General features: G+C 40.9%; 1 protein-coding gene across 5 annotated transcripts; it reads right to left on the bottom strand.

The window, feature by feature from the left end:
* Positions 1-2,275: 2,275 nt before the first annotated feature.
* LOC146355159 (ADP-ribosylation factor-like protein 6) lies at positions 2,276-20,081 on the bottom strand. 5 transcript variants are annotated; one of them, XM_084840769.1, is made up of 8 exons: positions 19,638-20,004; positions 18,251-18,403; positions 12,538-12,599; positions 11,884-11,952; positions 10,158-10,252; positions 7,983-8,112; positions 5,909-5,964; positions 2,276-3,383 (listed from the first exon to the last, which is right to left on the bottom strand). In XM_084840769.1, exons 2-8 carry the CDS (start codon positions 18,371-18,373, stop codon positions 3,358-3,360), a joined length of 561 nt encoding a protein of 186 aa, XP_084696895.1. In that variant the 5' UTR covers positions 18,374-18,403; positions 19,638-20,004; the 3' UTR covers positions 2,276-3,357. The 5 variants fall into 5 exon arrangements, with proteins under 5 accessions (XP_084696895.1, XP_084696894.1, XP_084696892.1 ...); XM_084840768.1 differs by having other exon boundaries at positions 2,435-3,383; positions 19,985-20,081; XM_084840766.1 differs by having other exon boundaries at positions 2,435-3,383; positions 19,892-20,004.
* Positions 20,082-20,752: the final 671 nt, after the last annotated feature.

The raw sequence follows: 20,752 nt of genomic DNA on the forward strand, positions 1-20,752 counted from the left end.
AAGGACCATAGGATTCTTTAGAGCCTCTCTCTGATGCCATAAACACTGCTATGACTTCAGAAAAGGGACTTTAAAATCCAATCCTGTCTCCTACACCCTTGCAGCCCCCACGGAAAGAACTGTGCTGGCTGCATTACAAGGTCGTGGCCTTGGAGGACCTTGGAGAGGTCTAAAAGGGGGCACTGTGGTGGGCTGGGAAGGGAGGAAAGAGGAGAGGCCGGACTAATTTTTTGTGAACTATCCAGAGAGCTTTGCCTACTGGGTGGTACAGAAATGAAATGAAATAACTAACTAACAAAGAATCCTATGGCCTCTGCAGCCCCACCTGCACCACTGTGCCTCCGCTAGATGGGGTCATAAGACTGTCTAGAAAAAGCAGAAACAAAGGAGGATGCAAAAATTTAATCATGGGACAATGAGTTTAAAGTCATGTTATATGCAGATGATGCAGTGATCTTGCTTTCTGATCCTGAGCAATCTTTACCATACCTGATGAACCTTATTACAGGATTTGGGGAAATATCTGGGTACTGCATTAATTGAAATAAACCTCAGGTTCTTTCCTTGGGAGGGCCAATATCACCTGAAATCTGCAGCCAATGGCCTTTTCATTTGATGCTAAGACAGCAATCCTATGGCCCCTGGGAAAGTGTCCCAGAGACCATAGCATATTTTGGAGTCCCCCTCCCGTAAACACTCTTATGACCTCAGAAGAGGACCCTGAGGTCCGATCCCCCTGCCCTCATTTTGAGATCTGATGTGCAGAATTCCATCTCCCAGTCAGATCTGGATGGGAGTACATGCAACTGAAATGCCGCCTGACTTGTTTTTGGTCCCAAAGCCTTTGTAGCTTCAGCAGTATCATCACTTTTTCCATACTTCTCCAGTCCTTTGAAATTCTCTCCAAATTTGGCATAACAATTTACAATTTAAGATGCCAAGCCAAACCTGACTTAAATACTGTTAGCTCTCCATGGAACTTAGAACTGAGTTCCCCAATTATGTATGTATTTATTAGATTTACTAGCCACCTATCTGGCCAGCTAATAAATTAAAAATCCCAGTGGCAGAATGCACTCAAGTTCATTAATTCCTCTACTTTAGACTTGTGGCTAAGGCTTATTCAGCAAACAACTCTCCTACGGGAATGTTGGAATTCCACTAAATTTTGTAACCTTGTGTCTTAGTGAGAACAATACCTGTTGGCACTGCCAGCACCTGGAGCCAATCTGGTTCACATGTTCTGGGAATGCCCCCGAATTGTTCACTTCTGGCACGACATTATAACTTGAATTAACATCACATTATCCGTTTCACTGACACTTGCAACTAATAATTTATCCTGGGTTATATACAAGCTCTATGAGCATTTCCTAAGTATCCAGTCCTATGGATCCAGAGGGAAGTTCTGGTTGCCAAGAGAAGCATTTTGCAACACTGGAGGTCTCATGTCTCCCCCTCTGTGGATGAGTGGGTCAGCGAAATGCTGGATCTTTTATACAAAAGAGAGGATTACATACAACAGATGGGATGTTCCTGACACGTTCACTTCCATTTGGCAAGATTTTCTCTATCTCTTTGAGCAGTGATCCCTCACCATCTTTATTTCATTCTGTATGGAGACATGCCAGTTTTGCTTAATTTCACCCCCTATACCTCCTTCCGATGCAATGAATATGAACTTGAGCACACTACGGGAGAGAGCGGAGGACAGGAAGGCCTGGCATGCTATGGTCCATGGCGTCACGAACAGTCGGACACGACTTAACGACCGAACAACAACATACCTCTTTCAGGGCATATGAAGCTTTGCCGTTCTAACTAGAAACTGAATGTCTAATCTAGTCTTACATGATCAACCTAGCTTGATCACTTTGTTCATGTTTTCCTGCCTCAGGGAGACTGCACCCACGGTCACTGAACTCTAGCCAAGATGGGGTTCACCTGGTTCACTCTAACACCAAGCTACTTTCTAACATTTCCTTACTTCATGGGTCAGGGAATGGGGGTGGGGAAATCCAGGCAGAACTATGTCATTTGAAGAGACATAAATCAAAAAGTGGCCACAGTTCCTTTGAAGAGTCATGCTGAAAATGTGTTTGCAAAATCAACTGTACATTAGAACTTTATGAACAGAAGGTTGGATCCTGAGCTCCTCCCTCTCTAATAGGAAGCTCTCCAGATCCAACCCATAGTTTTCTGAGACTTTTGCTGTACAGTGCTAAATAGCTTGTCTTCGTCACACTTAAAAGTTGGAAGTATAGATTCTGTACTAATATGAAATATTAGTATATTAATGAATAAGTTATAAGCATAAAAATGCAAAGTGTTATACAACAAAAAGGCAGCTTAAAGTTCAACTAAATACAACACTTCAGACTACTTTATCTCTTGGATGCTATTCTACATGCCATCTTAAAACAAACACAACCCAGTATGTTAATCATATAATTTATTTATCAAAATATTGTTTCAGCTGTTAACAGAACACAATGTAATTCAGCACATATAAATAGCAAATTATTCATAAATACCCACAATTGCATATAAAACACAATTCACAACTAACTGAAAGATATGGAAAAAATAAATGATATAGCTGTTTTCTGTGCAAAATAAAACTATTACATTCTGGTAAAGGCCCATTGCAATGGGCCAGTTCACACAAGGTTTAGCAAGATATGCAGGACCAGGAAGGAGACAGTGCGAGCTTTGGGCTTGGATGCTCCTCTCCTCCTCCCACACAATTGGGAGGATGACTTTGGTAGCTTTTAGTATCGCTTCCCCTGAATGTCAGCTTGTCATTTCATCGAGACCACAGATCTTGGTTTATAACAAAATTCTGGTTAGTTTAACAAGCCAGCTTTGGAAACCATGGTCTGAAGTTGGCTTGCTGTGAAAATGACCAGTTTGCCAAGATTCAGGGAAAGTGGTGGGGGGGAAGCTGCCAAAGTTGGAGTGGGGAGGAGGGAGCATGTGAGCCCGAAATTCACGGCAGTTTCTTCCTCCTTGTGCACATGTCACTTCACCATGGTTTAGTATAATGTACAAACAAGCCAATGAGGAGCTCTTAGGAAGTCAAACTGTTGTGGTTATGTCTCTTCTTGGCCCTGTAACTCAAAAGACACCAGAATTTTTAGAATGTATGCACTGTATCCACCCATACCTACATTTTTGGTCAGCATCATGAACGTGCATATAAGCTATTATGTTTTCTTACAATAAATATTTTACCTTTTATGGGCTTTTATAAAAGCCAACAGAAGGAAACAAACAGACTTAAAATAGTCTAACTTCAAGGCTCCTCATCTACCTCTACAAATGATCTTTGGGACAGTTTCATAGCTCATTGCTTTTTCATGTCTTCATTACTTGGATCTGATCTAGGTAAAACAAACAAAATTTACATTAAAATGTTTTTTTATTTAATTATATTATATAAGCTTTAGTTTCTAAAGCATTCCAGTAGTATTATTCTGAATAATTGTATAGAACCAAGTGGTACTATGTACTTATATCTGTGCAGAAACTGTATTCCTTCTCAGAAATGTTGCCATTAATATGGCTCAGTTTAGACATGACACCAAACCATGGCTTGGTGATCAGAACTATCTCTGCAGGTTTGTGTGCTCCTCTCCTCCACTACCTGGTTTTTACTAAACAACTGAGGGGGGATCTTCACTACAACGGAATGAGAAGTGCGTTGGGGTATTACCTGGATTTTCATGGAATTGGCTTTGCTCCATCAGGGACAAATGAACCAAGATAAGCCGAGTGTACTGTACCTATAAAATCTGGTTTTCAGGGGTCATACAACTCTTGAAAGGAACATACTTCTGGGTGGGGGAAGCAGAACTGAATGTCATCAAACTGGCAGGGGCTGCTCAACCAATGAGACTGGCTTGTTTCCCCCCGCCCCATCCAGTATTCCCCTTGCTACATTATTATGAATGCAACTAATTTCCCCCATGTGTACAGATTTCCCTGAAGAAGCTAAAATCCCGGGTTCTCGAGTGCAGCATCTGAAGGCTCCCCTGAGAGTTTCCCCCCACCCCAATTTCGCCCCATTCCAGCAATCTGCCACTAAGCTATTGCTCCCACCCCATTTTTCCCTGTGTGCATACTTTTGCCTTGAGAAGCCAAAATCCCCAATTCTTGAGTGCAGCATCTAAAGGCCCCCCCTGACAGCAGCTCAGCCCCTCAATTTTGCCCCATTCCAGCACTCTTCCCCGGAGTTATTGCTTCCAACCCCCCATTTCTCCTTCTCCCTGCTTGCAATGAGAAGCTCCCGTAAAGCCAAAAGAGCGTTACTGTGATAAAGTAGGGAAGGGACTTTACATAACAACAGGGAAACGACTTGAAACTACAGAACATCAAAGAAGCACAGCATCGCAATAGCAATTTAAGAGAGTATTGGAGAAGTGAAAGAATGGTTTAGGGCGAGTTACTAAAGCTAGCCTTTAACCTTTCACTGCAGGGAAGCGAGATTTGTTTCTTACTTCCAAGTAAACATGCACAAAATGGGGGATATGTTAAAGATTAAAAGCGGGCTACTTAAGAATGAGTGTCCCCACTACTGTGGTAATGTGAAGGGTCGCTGCTGTGCTCCGGGGGATTTTCTCAATGGGAAGAACTACTTCCATTGGAGAAACAAGAGGGAATGGGGTGTCCCACCCCCTTGACCACATCATTGCCAGGTCACAGAGGCATACCCAGGATTTAATGTGTGTGTGCGTGGGGGGGGGGCATGGCACACTGTGGTAAAACCGCCAGGAAGCCGCTTTCAGTTAAAAAGTCAGAGTAAAAGGAGTTTCAGAAAATGCAGCTTTTCAAGAAGGAAGTGGCTGGTTGGCAGCAGAGTGGTGATGACGTCATCTGTCACGAAGGAATTCAGTCTGCTCTAACTTCACACTAAATTGCTCATGCAGACAGCCCCCACGAGTAAGGAATGATGAGCACACAATAAAAGCATTGTGTAAAAAAGCCCAATGTTTCTAAAAACAGTGCTGAAGTGCTCGCCACTGCAACTATGTAAAACTGATATTTGCTACTAGATTATTCTATTCCTGAATCCTGGTTCTGGGGATGAAAATAAAAGTCAATCATTTACATCAATTAACCAAAGAACATGTTCTAATTATGCACATTACAGAAGAGAGCCTGTATCACTATCAAGGCCCAAACAATGGTAGATGTCATACATTATTTTTGAAGGCTGCAGTGTACCCTGCACCAAAGATTCAATGTGGAAAATAATGTGGGATACCCTAATACGCTGCATTCTGTTCTTAAGTCTAAAATCAGTCAAGACTCATTTAGCTAATGAGATCAGGCCCCCAGAATTTTAATTTAAAATGCTTATCCAAGGATTGAAAAGACCTAGAAATATCCAATCTTTTCAAGAGTTCTCTGGTATAGTCTCCATAGAAGTTGCCATATTTATTAAAGATGTTCACATATTGCTCAGCCTGCTTTTTTCTCTTTTTGTAATATCTGCTATTGTATGAAAGACTTTGTAGGGAAGACTGAAGCATACTTGTAATGTTAGTTGCTTACTATGGAAAGCATAAATAAGTGAATCATATATTCCATACTATAAGCACTAGACCACAAGCACTGTTTCTAAAAGTGGCTCTAGTCTTAATTACTTTATACATTTTAAGAGTAGAAGTATTGTCTGTACATTTCCTTAATCTAAAATGGGAGTTTTAAAAAGGAATGATAAAGAAAGCATAAGGAATAAGGGTCCAAATAACTGAGTTCAATAAGGATACTCACTGTGTAATTTGACCTGATAGCAGAAAAAGGCAGGAAAACAGCAAAATGAAACGGTGGAAAAGATGACAAAATAAAAACAAAAAGGTAATGGAAAAGGGAAGCAGCTAAGGCAAAATATGATGGAACACACCTTGAAGCCAGTCTACACCTTCTTGCAATCCTTCTCCTTTAAGAGCATCACTAGCACTAAAATGAATGGAGAACTTACTTTAACAGCATATACAAAACACTGACAAAAGTGATCATATTTCCTATGTTCAAATCATACACGTGGAAGACCACTATATTCGAAGTATATTGTTCATATTAGAGGACCAGAACTAGATATGAGACATGTGTAGCTGCTGCTAAAAATAGCAACTCTATGTCTCCTTTACCTCTTGCACCAGTAACTGTAGGAAAATGAAATGTGACATGCCATCATTATGCTCCGTTTCCCTCCACCCCATAAGGGACAGTCAGTGAAATAAAGCGTGGGGCAGGGAAACTTGGGAATGTCTAGTTCTGGCATCAGAAGAGTCTCCAAAAAGAGTTATAAGAGAAGTAGCAAGATGCCCGCTAAATGGTGAGAATGTATGACAAAATTGGGCTATAAAGAAGGGCCATAACTATATAGAAGGAGCTGTACCAAATCCAACTTCTCTTCCTTTTTCTCTGTTGAAGTTGCCCTACCATTTTTTCCTTTGGCCCATACTACCTCTATCCCTTCTTCCTTCGTCTCCCCTGCCTCTGTCTTAGCCTAATCTGCCCCTTCTCTAAATCTGCCTTTTTTAAAAAACTGCTTTTGTCCTAGGCTCGTTTTCTTTCCTTGGTCCCTGCTTCTTGGTACCTCCTTTTCTAGGCCACAACTTTTTGCTTAATAAGTTTCCTGTTTGCCTTTTGGGCATACTATATTTATTTGCTAAGTTGTTTTTAAATCTTGCTCTTGGTATCAGTGTGGTTGAGCAAGTGGTACAGATACAGAATTGAACATAGACCCCAGCAGATGATAACCTGTTGATTCAGTTGACTTGTTTGTTACTGGTTAGAGTCAAAATTAAGCTGCTAATAGGTATGAAATGAAGGATATATATTGCCTATAAAATGCACTGAAGATTCAATACACAACCAATGTTCCTGTGACTCTTCTCAGATTCCTCGGAGGAACAGACCTTTGGGTAGATTTCTCAGAGGCACTGGATCACATAGGGAGCAACCCAAGCTGATTATCCCCCCCCCCCCCCGCCGCCCCATTTGAGCTTTCTGACAGAACCTTGTACCCCTGCAGGAACAAAGCAGTTCAGAAGGAGGTGGCTGAACATATGTGCATGCACTCAGACATGTGGAATATTATATAGGCTGTCTTCTATGGCAGGTGCTTTAACAGAGCTGCGATTTCTACCATGTCCACCTCTTCCCTCTGACTAAATGAAAACTTCTAATCCTTTTAGTTAATGTGAAGTTAGGACACTAAGCACCAGTAACAACTTCTGCAGCCACAAAGATGATAAAGGATCTATAACCAGTGTAGTGTAGTGGCTAGAGTGTTGGACTGGGAGCCGGGAGATCTGGGTTCTAGTCCCCACTTGGCCATGGAAGCCCACTGGGTGACTTTGGGCCAGTCACAGACTCTCAGCCCAACCTATCTCACAGGGTTGTTGTTGTCAGGGTAAAATGGAGTGGAGGATTTGTACGCCGCCATGGGTTTCTTAAAGAGGAAGATAGTGGGATATAAATTAAATAAATAAATAACAACCACAACCAGATATTCGATATATTTTGGGGGGCTGCAGGGAACCAACTTCTGTTGTTCAACTTGCACAAGCCTCACAGAAATGTTGCACATTCACCAAGCTGATGGAAGAGAGAACTTCCTAGATAATAATGACGATACAAAGACCTGTTGGATAGCGCTCCCCACCTTTGTAATTGTCAAATGTCTCAAAGTGAGCAGAAGAAACTAAATTATAAATTACTAAATAAAAACACATTAAACCTGAGAGCAAATAAGCCTGAAGAGTTGTTTCTATATTGAACATAGCAACTGCACCATTTGTTGGCCTTGAGTCCCTAAACCTGCAGAGCAAAAAGAAGTTAGCAACATGTCAAATGGGAAGCAGGCTATAACTTGAATATGCAAGGACGACTACAAGACAAGGGAGTCAAATGTAATTAAAAACTTTCCAAATCAATGCAAGTACGAAGTGAAAGTAATACTACTTCACCAGATATGCCACGGCTTATCTTTGATGGTCTCCAAGGCCAGTAAGTGAGAGACTTTTACAGACGACACAGCATCCCTAAGGTCCATCTTGTTTGCAAAAAACAAAATTGGTATTCGTCGATGTTTAAGATCTAGGAGTAACAAAGAATTTTGTTAACCCTGTCACAATGTATAGGAAACAAATTCTGGGCAGAAAAAGGGATACATACATGCATTGCTCACCTGTCACCGTCATGCCTTGAAGTTTACATTCTACCAAGATGCACACTCATGGGCTATGGAGCCTCAAGTGCACGTTTCAGCAGAGTTCTCAGTAACCCTCCCCAATCTCATGCATATGTGTAAGGCTGCAGATATAAACTGTTTATAATAAAAGCAAAGTCCCTTATGCACCATCATAAGTCTCATTAAGCAGCACTTTTTTCAAAGTTAACCACAGGAGCTATAGGAGATTATGCAGGGACTCAAAGTCTACTATGAAACTGTGTGCAATCAGAGTGTAACAACATACATGAACTGAGAAAAAAAATTAGTTGCAGAGGAGATTTAGCAGTTGTTAAAAACAAGGTTTAATTTCGATTAAAAAGAGGAAGAGATGCTAAGCCTCTCTAGGACCATGCCACCTACCCTGGTAGCCTGTTTTTCTGAGGTTGCAGTGTGTGCGTAGCTACCATTGCTCAGTGGTGAGGGAAAGCACATGAACAGAGACACTAATCATTATGACTACTACATCACATAGTCCAAATGTCAGCTCTGGTACCAAAAATAGCATAAATTAAGTCAGGGTTCAAAGATTCAGTACAACTAAGGGCCAATTCCTATCTTAACTCTGCAATGTGGCTTCTTCCCATTCCATTTCAGTGATGTAACAACTCAAAGATAAAGAGAATAAAGCCACCAACATAATAACTCTCCATGTTAGCATAGTCCCGCTTCTGGGATGGAGATGGGGTAGAAATAGCCATATCAGTATGACCAGGATTCTAGAATGTGTGGAAAGCCTTCGCAGGAAGAGGTCTATGTGAACAGGCTTCTGCCTGTTTATGCACACTTAAAGCAGGGCCGAGGAGCAATGCAAGTTTGGGAGTGTGTCAGAGGTATAGCTCTGCTGCGCTTTTCTCTGCATGAAAGGGGCTACAGTGTTTGCTTTGTTAGCACAAACAGACGCAAATGAGGTGACATCTTTTACTGAACTGCCCACAAGCTTCTCCACAGAGCATTTCTACAACAGCCTAAAATCCTACAACCTTACTGAGGCTTTCTGCTTCCATTTTAAAAGGATCATGACAGGTTCCCTTTACATCTGCTTCCCTTCCCCTACCTTTTCCTTATCTGCATGTTCTATATGTTTTATTATGTAGCCACTAGATGGCACTGCGGTCTAGCTCCTCTTATGGTGGGATTTCTTCAGGAGAGAACTCGCACTGTAATTTGATAGCTCATTATCTCCGATCTTTTAAAAAATGGGATAAAGGTCCTTTAGGGTGGGAGACACCCTGGAGGTTCTTGATCTCATAGAATCATAGGGTTGGAAATGATGATGTCATGTAATGGACCTGCAAATTCTGTGAGTAACCAATCTCAATTGCAGGATAAAAGCCCAGTGTGGAGAAGCCCTTAGAAGACTCCTAACTGATGCCCTTTTCTGGGTGTAATCCAGGTCAAAATTTCCAAAGCAAAATCATTACGTTTTTTGCCACCAGAAATTATGCTTTTCAATAGAAACACAGGTGGGGAAGAGTAGTTCTTGCTGGTAAAAGGGGAATATTAAAAGGACAAAAGTCATAAAGGAAGTAGCAATTACAATGGGATTATCTCCATTTATTTGCTATATTTGAGCCTTCTGATTATTCAAAGGCATTAAATCAAAGTTTCCCCAATTCTCAGTGATTGCAATACAAGTTCAATTAATTTCTTATTTCTGGAATTTGTTCATGCCTAGGTTAAATTAGCTTAATCTTGAATTAAATCAGTTTCATAGTCATGGTTCTCCAATTATCAGAAAAATATTGGTACTGATATATGATTTATTCTAGTTCCTACCTACTGGAGAAAAAAGCAAAGGGAAATGTATACACAAATACAGAATTACCAAGAAGAGAGCTGTTTTATGTTGAAGACAGACAATAGGAATATCATTCCTATTCACTGGGTGAATGATAAAGGGTCTCCTCACCTGGATGATTCATGAGTGTGTCAAGTTCTTCTTTGACCACAACCATTCTTAGTTTGTCACTGCTATCAATGACAAAAATAATGGCCTGGCAATCTCTGTACAATATAGAAAGCAAAGAAGGAAATTATAGGCTCTCTAGAACCTTGAATAACAAGGTAAGTAATCAGAATCCTTCTATGTGTCATACATTACTGTACTAACTAAAAGCATCATATTCCTTATAGTCTCTAAGAAAAAGTTATCTTACGTACTCTGGAATGCATATGAACATATTCCTGCTAACATAAAAGTCAATGATCTATATCACTGCCAGACAGTACTCTCCAGAAGATCTGGCCAACCAAACATTCAAGCTCTGAAACACCGCCCCCCCCCCCCCCGGCAAGTTTCTTATAACAGTATCGGAACAGGTTCCCACTCCAAACAGAGTCAGTGGGTTTCTTGCATTCCATTAATCAACCAATTAATTCTACAATTATAAGACAAGTGTAAAAATGGAAAAACTAACAAGTTAGGGAAATCTTTGTTGGAATTGCTTCAGTGTGATAATAACAGTATAATCTTGGACAACTTAGCTTACAAAGTAATAAAGTTATTGGCTTGGATCCAGAGTTGCTTGAGTGCAGCTCTACTTGCACAATGGAGTTTTTCTGCCCCCTTCCCCCAACTGCAGCCCTCTCCACCCCACAAAAGTCACTCCAGAGGAGTGGGAGACACTCAGGTAAGATGTGGGGTATGGTGCAGTGGCTACAGTGGGAGGGGGAATTTACAAAACTACACCAAGCAGAATCTTCGTGATTTGTCAATACAGAAGAACATTTTTGTATTTGATGAGTTTGTCCTATGTCAAAAAATTATTTTGGGAAAATGTTGTTGTTCCTAATGGTCCTAACCTGAATATTTAATATGTTAATTAATTATGTTAATAAGTTAATACGATTTGCTGAGAAGTGGAAAAATCGCTTCCAACAATGGAGGGCTGGTATAATTTAGGACAAGGATATTAAAGTCTAAGTTCAACAAGTTTGTTTTTTTCGGGAGTGGGGGGAATTAAGGGAAGAAATCAACGAATTCAAAAAAAAGTAGTTTTTAGAGCTTTGATTTCCTTAATTATACGTGTATGTTTTCTTATTTATAAAGGAAATTCTGTACTGTAGTTTCATATTGTATTTTTATATATTTAGACTACCCATGATGTATCCAACTTCTAATTTAGTTTTGTTTTTATTTAATAAAACTTTATTTAAACAACGTTCTTGTGTACAGAGAACTCTAAAGTCAGTGATCTTATAATGGGTATGTTCCTCTGTACAAATACCCAGAAGTATCTCAGCAAAAGTGTTGCTCAGATGAAGGAGGTGACTTGGCCATGCCTGAGTAAGTAAGAAAAATGAATCTAGAAATTCTAAACAATTTCATTTTAGATCAGCTTTAATTTATGTGAAAGGAACCAAAACACAACTCTCAGGAACCACAAGAAAAGTGTTTGGTAATTCTGGAAATCTACCTTTTGCCCACCCCTGACTTAGATGTATACCATATCCTTTGTCCTTTAGTTGAAGCCTGGGAAAATTATCTTAGTCAAATAAAAGCATCATAATCATATTACTTTGCAACTGGTCTAACCAAGTCATCTTCATAAATTTCCTACAGAAAGTATCAGAGGCTTTTAGTTTCTGATATGTTCAAATAATGCAACATCAGTCTTACAATAAAAACTACTTACTTGTAGTAGTGTTCCCAGAGATTTCTGTATCTACCTTGACCCGACATATCAAACACAGTAAATGACAAACTATAAAGAAACAGTAAAACATAAAATTAAAACAGAAATACATTTAAGGTTGCAATCCTATATACAATTACCATGCCCACTGAACGCAATAGCATTTGTATGAGAATACTGGACTGCCTATCTTATGAAATGTTTTTGATAGCAAACCAGTTAATGTGAAGCTTGAGTTTTATTTTAAATAAAAGTGAGGCAGCTATCCTATACCCACTTACTAATGAGTAAACTCAATGGAACCTATTGGAACCTTTGAGTAAATATACATAGGATTGCATTATAAAAATCAAGATCAGCTATTTGGAAATTTATAAAAACCCTGACTTTTTAGGCTTAATTTTCTGAAAGCAAATAAATAAGGAAGTCCCAGTGAACTTAGTGGCCCAGTTCAGATGTCATGGTAAGGCGCTAATGCATGCTGCTTGATTGTTCATTATAAGACTATGGGAACAAACAATATACGCAACATGGGATGGACGTATGGCTAGTCAAGTGTTACAGCTAATACAACCCATTAGAAAGCTGATTCCCTAATACATAATGATATTGATTACATTGATTAGAAAAAATATCCAAATAAAAGAGTTGTACCTTGATGTCTTGAATTTTTCTAGGCTGAATCCTATTGTGGGAACAATATCTTGAGTTTGAGCCTTCATAAGAGAAAATTTGTCTTTAAAACAAATCCATGTTCAGTTTTACTACTTAAATCAGAAACTCTTACATTCCATTCTAATCTAATTATAAGCTTCAAATGTTATCATATGATACTCCAAAAATTTATGACATGCATTGAAATGGGCAAAAGCAGGAGGGCATAAAAGAAGCATCTGTGAATAAAAGGGAAAGGTTTTTCTTTTTAAGTTTGCTCCTCTCAGATTCTTATTTTGCAGAGCATTAGCTCTGCTTGTCTGTTTCAGCAGTCAACAGTCTGTATCATAAATAATATTTGGGCTTATTTTATTTATTGCTATTGAGGCTTTCACAGCTGATCAACTTTTTGAGTAATGACCATGCAATTATTACTGTTTTGTTGTGGTGAAAGGGTGGAGGACAAAACACAGAGCTGTACTACAGGGAAATTACATTTCTTCAGCGTTGTAACTGCAAAGTGACTGGCTCATGCCAGTGATTATCCCAGCTATCATAAGCACTTCTGGATAGCACCAAAGACATCACCCTGATGAGCAAAGGTTTACTGAGATAAAGTATGTGAAGGAGATATATGATATATAGCATATGAATACAGTATAAATGCTAAGTAGCATCTACATCCTTTTGGGGGTAGGTTGTATCTTTTCAGTTAACACACACATGATGTAGTGTGTGCGTGCGCCACTTAGGGATTTTTATATATTAAGCGATACAGAAGTATATATTTTTTAAAAAAATATGCTTTCACGTATGACGTATCTCCTTTAACAAGGCAAGGATCCCCATATTTAGAAAAGGTCATTATTTTGATGACCCAATGGTAAACTGGCAAAGTTGAGGCATCATATGTCGGCAGTGGGTGTACATTTTATCTTCAGAAGCTCTTTAACAAGTTATTCAACGATAGAGCTTCTCAAAGACGCAAAATATTTCCATGAACCCAAGTTTCCTTGGGTTTTACTCCCCCACCCCCACCCCAGCTCCTCGTGCTGCATCAGATGCCACTCCTAAAATTCTCCCAAACCTCATGTCTGGTGGTACAGCAGATGGTTATTGCTTTTGGAAGGGGAGCTCAGAAGCCTGGCACCACATACAGAGCTCAGCATATGACCTTTTATATGATTAAGTACTTTGTGTTTGTATCTTATGTGAATTAACAAAAAGTAAATATGTCCTTTCAGTACTAATTGAAAATAACAGAAACCAGTGTGCTAATATTTTATTTTAGATGTATATTTCATTACTAAATGTCCATTTTGTGAAACAATGTCGAAGCAGTACATTAACTAAGAAGACGTAACAACATCTTCATTCTTGCCTTGTGTTTAATTAAAGCCAACAGCACTGCAGATGTATTTAAAGAAAAGCTTAAACAGAATTTACCTAAGAAATCTGTATCTCCATGACAGACCATGTACACACAGCATTTGCTTCCTTGCCACCAATGGTTTAATCAAGCTAAAATTGACAGGCCATAGCAAAACCCAAAACGAACAGCAATAAATCTGTGCTTCACACTAAACTATACATACCCTGTATTAGATCTTAGTTTGCTTTTAATATCTGCTATTTCTTTAATGTAGTCTCTGAGAAAGCATAGTAGAATGTAATATTTTAACAGAATTCCATTTTTGAGGCCTGCTATGCTATTCTTCCCCTTCATGGATCACTGCCTTGTTGTGGCGAAGGGGCTTGCGTAACTCAGTGAAGCCATAAGCTATGCCGTGCAGGGCCACCCAAGACGGACAGGTCATGGCAGAGAGTTCTGACAAAATGTGGTCCACTGGAGAAGGAAATGGCAACCCACTCCAGTATTCTTGCCAAGAAAACCCCATGGAACGTATCACGAGGCTAAAAGAGATGACGCCGGAGATGAGCCCCTCAGGTCGGAAGGTGTCCAATATGCTACTGGGGAAGAGCAGAGGGTATTTCCAAGTAGCGCCAGAAAGAGTGAAGCGGCTGGGCCAAACCCGAAAGGACACTCAGCTGTGGATGTATCTGGTGGTGAAAAGAAAATCCGATGCTGTAAAGAACAATATTGTTTAGGAACCTGGAATGTCAGATCAATGAATCAAGGTAAGCTGGAGGTGGTCAAACATGAGATGGCAAGATTGAACATCGACATCTTGGGAATCAGCGAACTAAAATGGACAGGCATGGGCGAATTTAATTCAGGTGACCATCATATCTACTATTGTGGGCAAGAATCCCTTAGAAGAAATGGAGTAGCACTCATAGTCAACAAAAGGGTGGGAAAAGCAGTACTGGGGTACAATCTTAAAAATGATAGAATGATCTCAGTACGAATCCAAGGCAAACCATTCAACATCACAGTAATTCAAGTCTATGCCCCAACCACTGATGCCAAAGAAGCTGAGGTTGATCGGTTCTATGAAGACCTACAACACCTTCTAGAACTAACACCAAAAAAAGATGTCCTCTTCATCATAGGGGATTGGAATGCTAAAGTAGGAAGTCAAGAAATCACCGGGATAACAGGCAGGCATGGCCTTGGTGTACAAAATGAAGCAGGACAAAAGCTAATAGAGTTTTGCCAAGAGAACATGCTGATCATAGCAAACACTCTTTTCCAACAGCACAAGAGGCGACTCTACACATGGACGTCACCAGATGGTCAACATCGAAATCAGATTATGTCCTTTGCAGCCAAAGATGGAGAAGCTCCATACAGTCAGTAAAAACAAGACCTGGAGCTGACTGTGGCTCAGATCATGAGCTGCTTCTTGCAAAATTTCGGCTTAAATTGAAGAACGTCGGGAAAACCACTAAACCGTTCAGGTATGACCTAAATCATATCCCTGATGAATATACAGTGGAGGTGAGGAATAGATTTCAGGGATTAGACCTGATAGACAGAGTGCCTGAGGAACTATGGACGGAGGTCCGTAACATTGTTCAGGAGGCAGCAACGAAATCCGTCCCAAAGAAAAAGAAATGCAAGAAAGCCAAGTGGCTGTCTGATGAGGCTTTACAAGTAGCTCACGAAAGAAGGGAAGCGAAAAGCAAGGGAGAAAGGGGAAGATATACCCAACTGAATGCAGAGTTCCAGAGAATAGCAAGGAGAGACAAGAAGGCCTTCTTAAATGAACAATGCAAAGAAATCGAGGAAAACAACAGAATGGGAAAGACAAGAGATCTCTTCAAGAAAATTGGAGATCTCAAGGGAACGTTTTGTGCAAAGACGGGCATGATAAAGGACAAAGAAGGCAGGGACCTAACAGAAGCAGATGAGATTAAGAAGAGGTGGCAAGAATACACAGAAGAACTATACAGGAAAGATCTGAATGTCCCTGATAGCCATGAGAGTGCGGTCACTGAACCTGAGCCGGACATCCTAGAGAGTGAAGTCAAGTGGGCCTTAGGAAGCATTAGTAACAACAAAGCTAGCGGAGATGACAGTATTCCAGCCGAGCTATTTAAAATCCTAAAAGATGATGCTGTTAAAGTGCTGCATTCAATATGCCAACAAATCTGGAACACTCAACAGTGGCCACGAGACTGGAAAAGGTCAGTTTACATTCCAATTCCAAAGAAGGGCAACGCCAAAGAGTGTTCAAACTACTGCACAATTGCGCTCATTTCACATGCCAGCAAGGTGATGCTCAAAATCCTACAAGCTAGGCTTCAGCAGTATGCGAACCGAGAACTACCGGAAGTACAAGCTGGGTTTCGAAGAGGCAGAGGAACTAGAGATCAAATCGCCAACATTCGCTGCATCATGGAGAAAGCAAGAGAATTCCAGAAAAACGTCTATTTCTGCTTCATTGACTACGCTAAAGCCTTGGATTGTGTGGATCACAACAAACTGTGGCAAATTCTTAAAGTGATGGGAGTACCAGACCACCTTACGTGTCTCCTGAGAAACCTGTACGAGGGTCAAGAAGCAACAGTAAGAACCAGAGATGGAACAACCGATTGGTTCAAAATTGGGAAAGGAGTACGACAAGGCTGCATATTGTCACCCTGCTTATTTAACTTATATGCAGAGTACATCATGAGAAATGCCGGGTTGGATGAATCACAGGTCGGAATTAAGATTGCCGGGAGAATTATCAACAACCTCCGATATGCAGACGATACCACCCTAATGGCAGAAAGCGAAGAGGATCTCAAGAGCCTCTTGTTGAGGGTGAAAGAGGAGAGTGCAAAAGCTGGTTTGAAACTCAACATTACAAAAACTAAGATCATGGCATCTGGCCCTATCACTTCCTGGCATATAGAAGGGGAAGAACTGGAAGCAGTGACAGATTTAACTTTCTTGGGCTCCAAGATCACCGCAGATGGTGACTGTAGCCATGAAATTAAAAGACGCTTGCTCCTTGGGAGGAAAGCTATGGCAAACCTAGACAGCATAGTAAGAAGCAGAGACATCACCTTGCCGACAAAGGTCCGTCTAATCAAAGCTATGGTTTTCCCAGTAGTAATGTATGGCTGTGAGAGCTGGACTGTAAGGAAGGCTGAGCGCCGAAGAATTGATGCTTTCGAACTGTGGTGCTGGAGAAGACTCTTACGAGTCCCCTGGACTGCAAGGAGGTCAAATCAGTCCATCCTAAAGGAAATCAACCCTGAGTGCTCATTGGAAGGACAGATAATGAAGCTGAAGCTCCAATATTTTGGCCACCTAATGCGAAGAGAAAACTCCCTGGAAAAGACCCTGATGCTGGGAAAGACTGAAGGCAAAAGGAGAAGGGGACGGCAGAGGATGAGATGGCTAGATAGCATCACGGATGCAATGAATATGAACTTGAGCACGCTCCGGGAGAGAGCGCAGGACAGGAAGGCCTGGCGTGCTATGGTCCATGGGGTCACAAAGAGTCGGACACGACTGAACGACTGAACAACAACAACATGCTATTCTTCTGTATTAAAACTGATAAAGCAACTTCATTTCCCTTCACTGATGGCTAAGGCTGCAATCCTAAGCACACTTATGAGGAAGTAAGCCCCACTGAATAGGAGAACTTACTTCTGAGTAAACATGCATTGGATTGTGTTGCAAGAGCTTTTCTATACAAGACTGTTAATCTGCTGTATCTACTTTCAGTTTCGTTACAGAATTAAGACCGCAGCTCTACAGAAAGAGCTTTTCTTGCTTTTCTGCTACATAATCTCTAGGTGGCACTGTGCTATATCGGAATAATGCAATTACACAAGTAGGAAGATACAATTTCTTTCACTTTCACAAATAATGCTCAATTTCCCCAGCTCTAAAAATAATTGGGAAAGTACTTTTAAAACCAGAAGTGAAACTGGAGGGTCACAGCTTTGTCTAAAGAGCCTGAGAACAACTACAACCAAGGAATGACAAGTGCACGGTAAGTGCCTTGTGTAAAAGTTTAACTCTCACAGAGTAGGAACAACTAAAGACAACTCTCATTCATATCTACTTTTCAGAATTATAACACGTCAAAATTTAAAATAAAGTGATTTACTCCTTCCAAAACAGAAAATACTATATACTGATTTATAACATTTTAATATGTTTTATATGGATGAACATTCTTGAACATCAGTATTTTAATGTATAAAAAATTCACTCCATCTTTCCACATATCCAATGATAACTACCAGCTTTTCAATAAGATTTGTCCAACAAGCTGATAACATACTAACTAAAAAGACTACTTACATTAGATGGCTTCAGCTTGTTGATAATGGTTGTTTTGCCACTATTGTCCAACCCAAGGCACAAAACATGAATTTCTTTTTTCTTCAGGCCAAGCCAGCCTGCTAGCTTGTCAAATAATCCCATAATTTTGACTGAATGGCACAGTCAATATCTCTGTTAATGAACAATATGACTATTTAAAGCACTTGTAATTAACAACAGATGAACATGACGGCAAAGGTGCTCAAATGTCTAAAACAAAACATCCTGAGAGAAAATGGTGTCACAGAAGGTTAGTTAATACAAGTAACTAGAAGATAAACAGATTATTTGGGGAAAGTGTTTTCAAAGCACTCTGGCTATTTATCACACTGTCTAAAAGCACAATATCCTTAAGTCAATGGATAACTGTGATATCACAGTTCATAGCATTTGGTGTAACCAGGGTAGTGTATTTATTTGTAGGAAAATAAATATTTCTAATGCAGTAACAGGTTTAATTACTTATTCATAACACAGAATGAGGGTCCTAAGAACATCTGATTCCGCAAGTATGGTTGGAAAAGCTTCACCTAAGAACATCTGGTCAACCCATGGGGCGGAATTCTCAATGAACTGAACCACTTTTACCACCTTCTGATTTAACACGTATCATATACAAGCAAAAAGCAACAGAAGTGCCTACATATTATCTCAACTAAGGGGTTCATCACACAGGGCTGTTTATTTCACAGTTTACTGGGGCTTCTGTTTCCACATTCTAAGGGAGATAAAGCTCAGCTCTTTGCACAGACTGTTCTCCGCAGCCTCAGCACAGAGAGCGAGGGGTGAATCAACGGGTCTCCTGAGAGATTCAAGTATCTCTCTCTGCAAAGAAGCAGTACCTGCATCACCCTAAACATGCAATCCAATGCACGTCTACACAGAAGTCCCATTTCATTAATTGGGGATTACACCCACATCGGTGTACATAGGATTGTAGCCTTGGACTGTAATCCTATACAAAGTTGGTTGCGGATCAACTCCATTTAACTCAGTGGTGCTACACACAAGTCTACAAGCTTTATGCGTGATCCCTCCCTCAGTAACTTCCTACAGTTATTCAAGTGAGAGAAGCAGAACAGCCAAAGACAAAAATTAAGAGATGTGGTGGCAAGAGCCTAGCAGCTACAACAACTGCTTCCTTATGGACTTTTTCCGTCCTCCAGACCTGCAAAGAGGCTTTCTGGGCTTGGGCCTCCGAGCTCCACCTGGGTAAAATATTTTTTTCCCAGATATAAAGAGCAAGGATGGTGTAGCATTTATGATAGACACCCAGGTTCAAATATCTCTCCTCGCCCCCGAAGCTTTTTGAGTAGGCCTGGGCTAGTCACTCACACACACACACACTCTGCCTAGCCTAACCTACCTCACAGGATTGGAGCAGGGATGAAATGGGAGGAGGGAGACAGAGCTATGGACCCTGCTCTGAGCTCCTCGGAGGATGAAAATGTAATAAAAGCTAGCAAGAATTACTAAACGTTGACAGAGAACCACCCACCCTCCAAACTGGCTCAGGCTTGCCCCCGAGGGAAGAGCATTCGAGTCTCTCACTCGTGCACGCCCCCCTTATTTCCCATCACCTTCTCTGTGGGAGGAAGAACCCGCAGTAACACTACTCACGAAGGAAAATACAGCCGCTGCCTGCCAGGCCTCGACAGAACCACCACCACTCCTCCCCACCCCCCACACAGTCCCCGATGCCTGTACCGTTACCTAGGAGACCGATTCACCCTAAGCCACATCCTCCAAAGGGAGGGGTGATTTTTCCACTCCTCTTGGGCAGTGTTCTTTCTATGCTCCTCCAGGCCACAAGGGGTCAGCATTGCCAAGACCATGGGGGAAGTAAATGACCATAGACGTAGCGATAGACTCACAAATGCTGTCCACGTTCCAGTCCCAGAATGTTTTTTCCCTTTCACCACGGCAGATGTGGCCGCGGAAGGTACAGAATGCAGAAGCCTAGGTTTTTAGTGCAGCAGTGAGTGGGCAGCATCATGTCATCTTCCCAACAAAAGGCGGCAACAAAGATACAAAGCTTTTTCTAGGTTGAGGCTCTTTAAAAAGTGTTTCAACATTATTGGATGCAAAAATGGATGCCCTTCTCTTCAAACATGCTAGCTCTAAGTTGCACTTGGCATTAGGACATAAATGTATAAATATCCATAATCAGTGATGGGCTTTACATTTAGAGGTCCATATGTGTTCACGTGGACATGTGGAAAGCATGTGCACGTTCCATTCAGTGGACATGGCTCATGGGAACCTGTGCATAGGTTGGCTTCCTTCTTGGGAGTGAATGAGTGTGAAGCTCTTCTAAATGGGGTAGGGAAGCTTCTGCAGAGGAGCTCTTGAACCCAGGGGAAATTGTTAGATCAAGGTGAAACTTTTTTTTGGTAGAGATACAGATTAGGAAAAAAGAAAGGAAAGGATCCTCCTGTGCAAGCACCGGGTCATTACTGACCTCTAGAGGGACGCTGCTTA

The sequence above is a fragment of the Heloderma suspectum genome, chromosome 2, assembly GCF_057233095.1.
Source record: "Heloderma suspectum isolate Gila_16-S chromosome 2, 16-S_ref, whole genome shotgun sequence".
Lineage (NCBI taxonomy): Eukaryota > Metazoa > Chordata > Lepidosauria > Squamata > Helodermatidae > Heloderma > Heloderma suspectum.

Excerpts from the sequence above, each read along its gene's own strand:
- LOC146355159 (XM_084840769.1), bottom strand. The coding sequence starts at position 18,373 with ATGGGATTATTTGACAAGCTAGCAGGCTGGCTTGGCCTGAAGAAAAAA. Across the intron at positions 12,600-18,250 it reads ACAAGCTGAAGCCATCTAAT|GCTCAAACTCAAGATATTGT; the intron begins GTAAGTAGTCTT and ends TCTCTTATGAAG. Across the intron at positions 8,113-10,157 it reads CACACTCATGAATCATCCAG|ATCTTAAACATCGACGAATA; the intron begins GTGAGGAGACCC and ends TGTTACTCCTAG.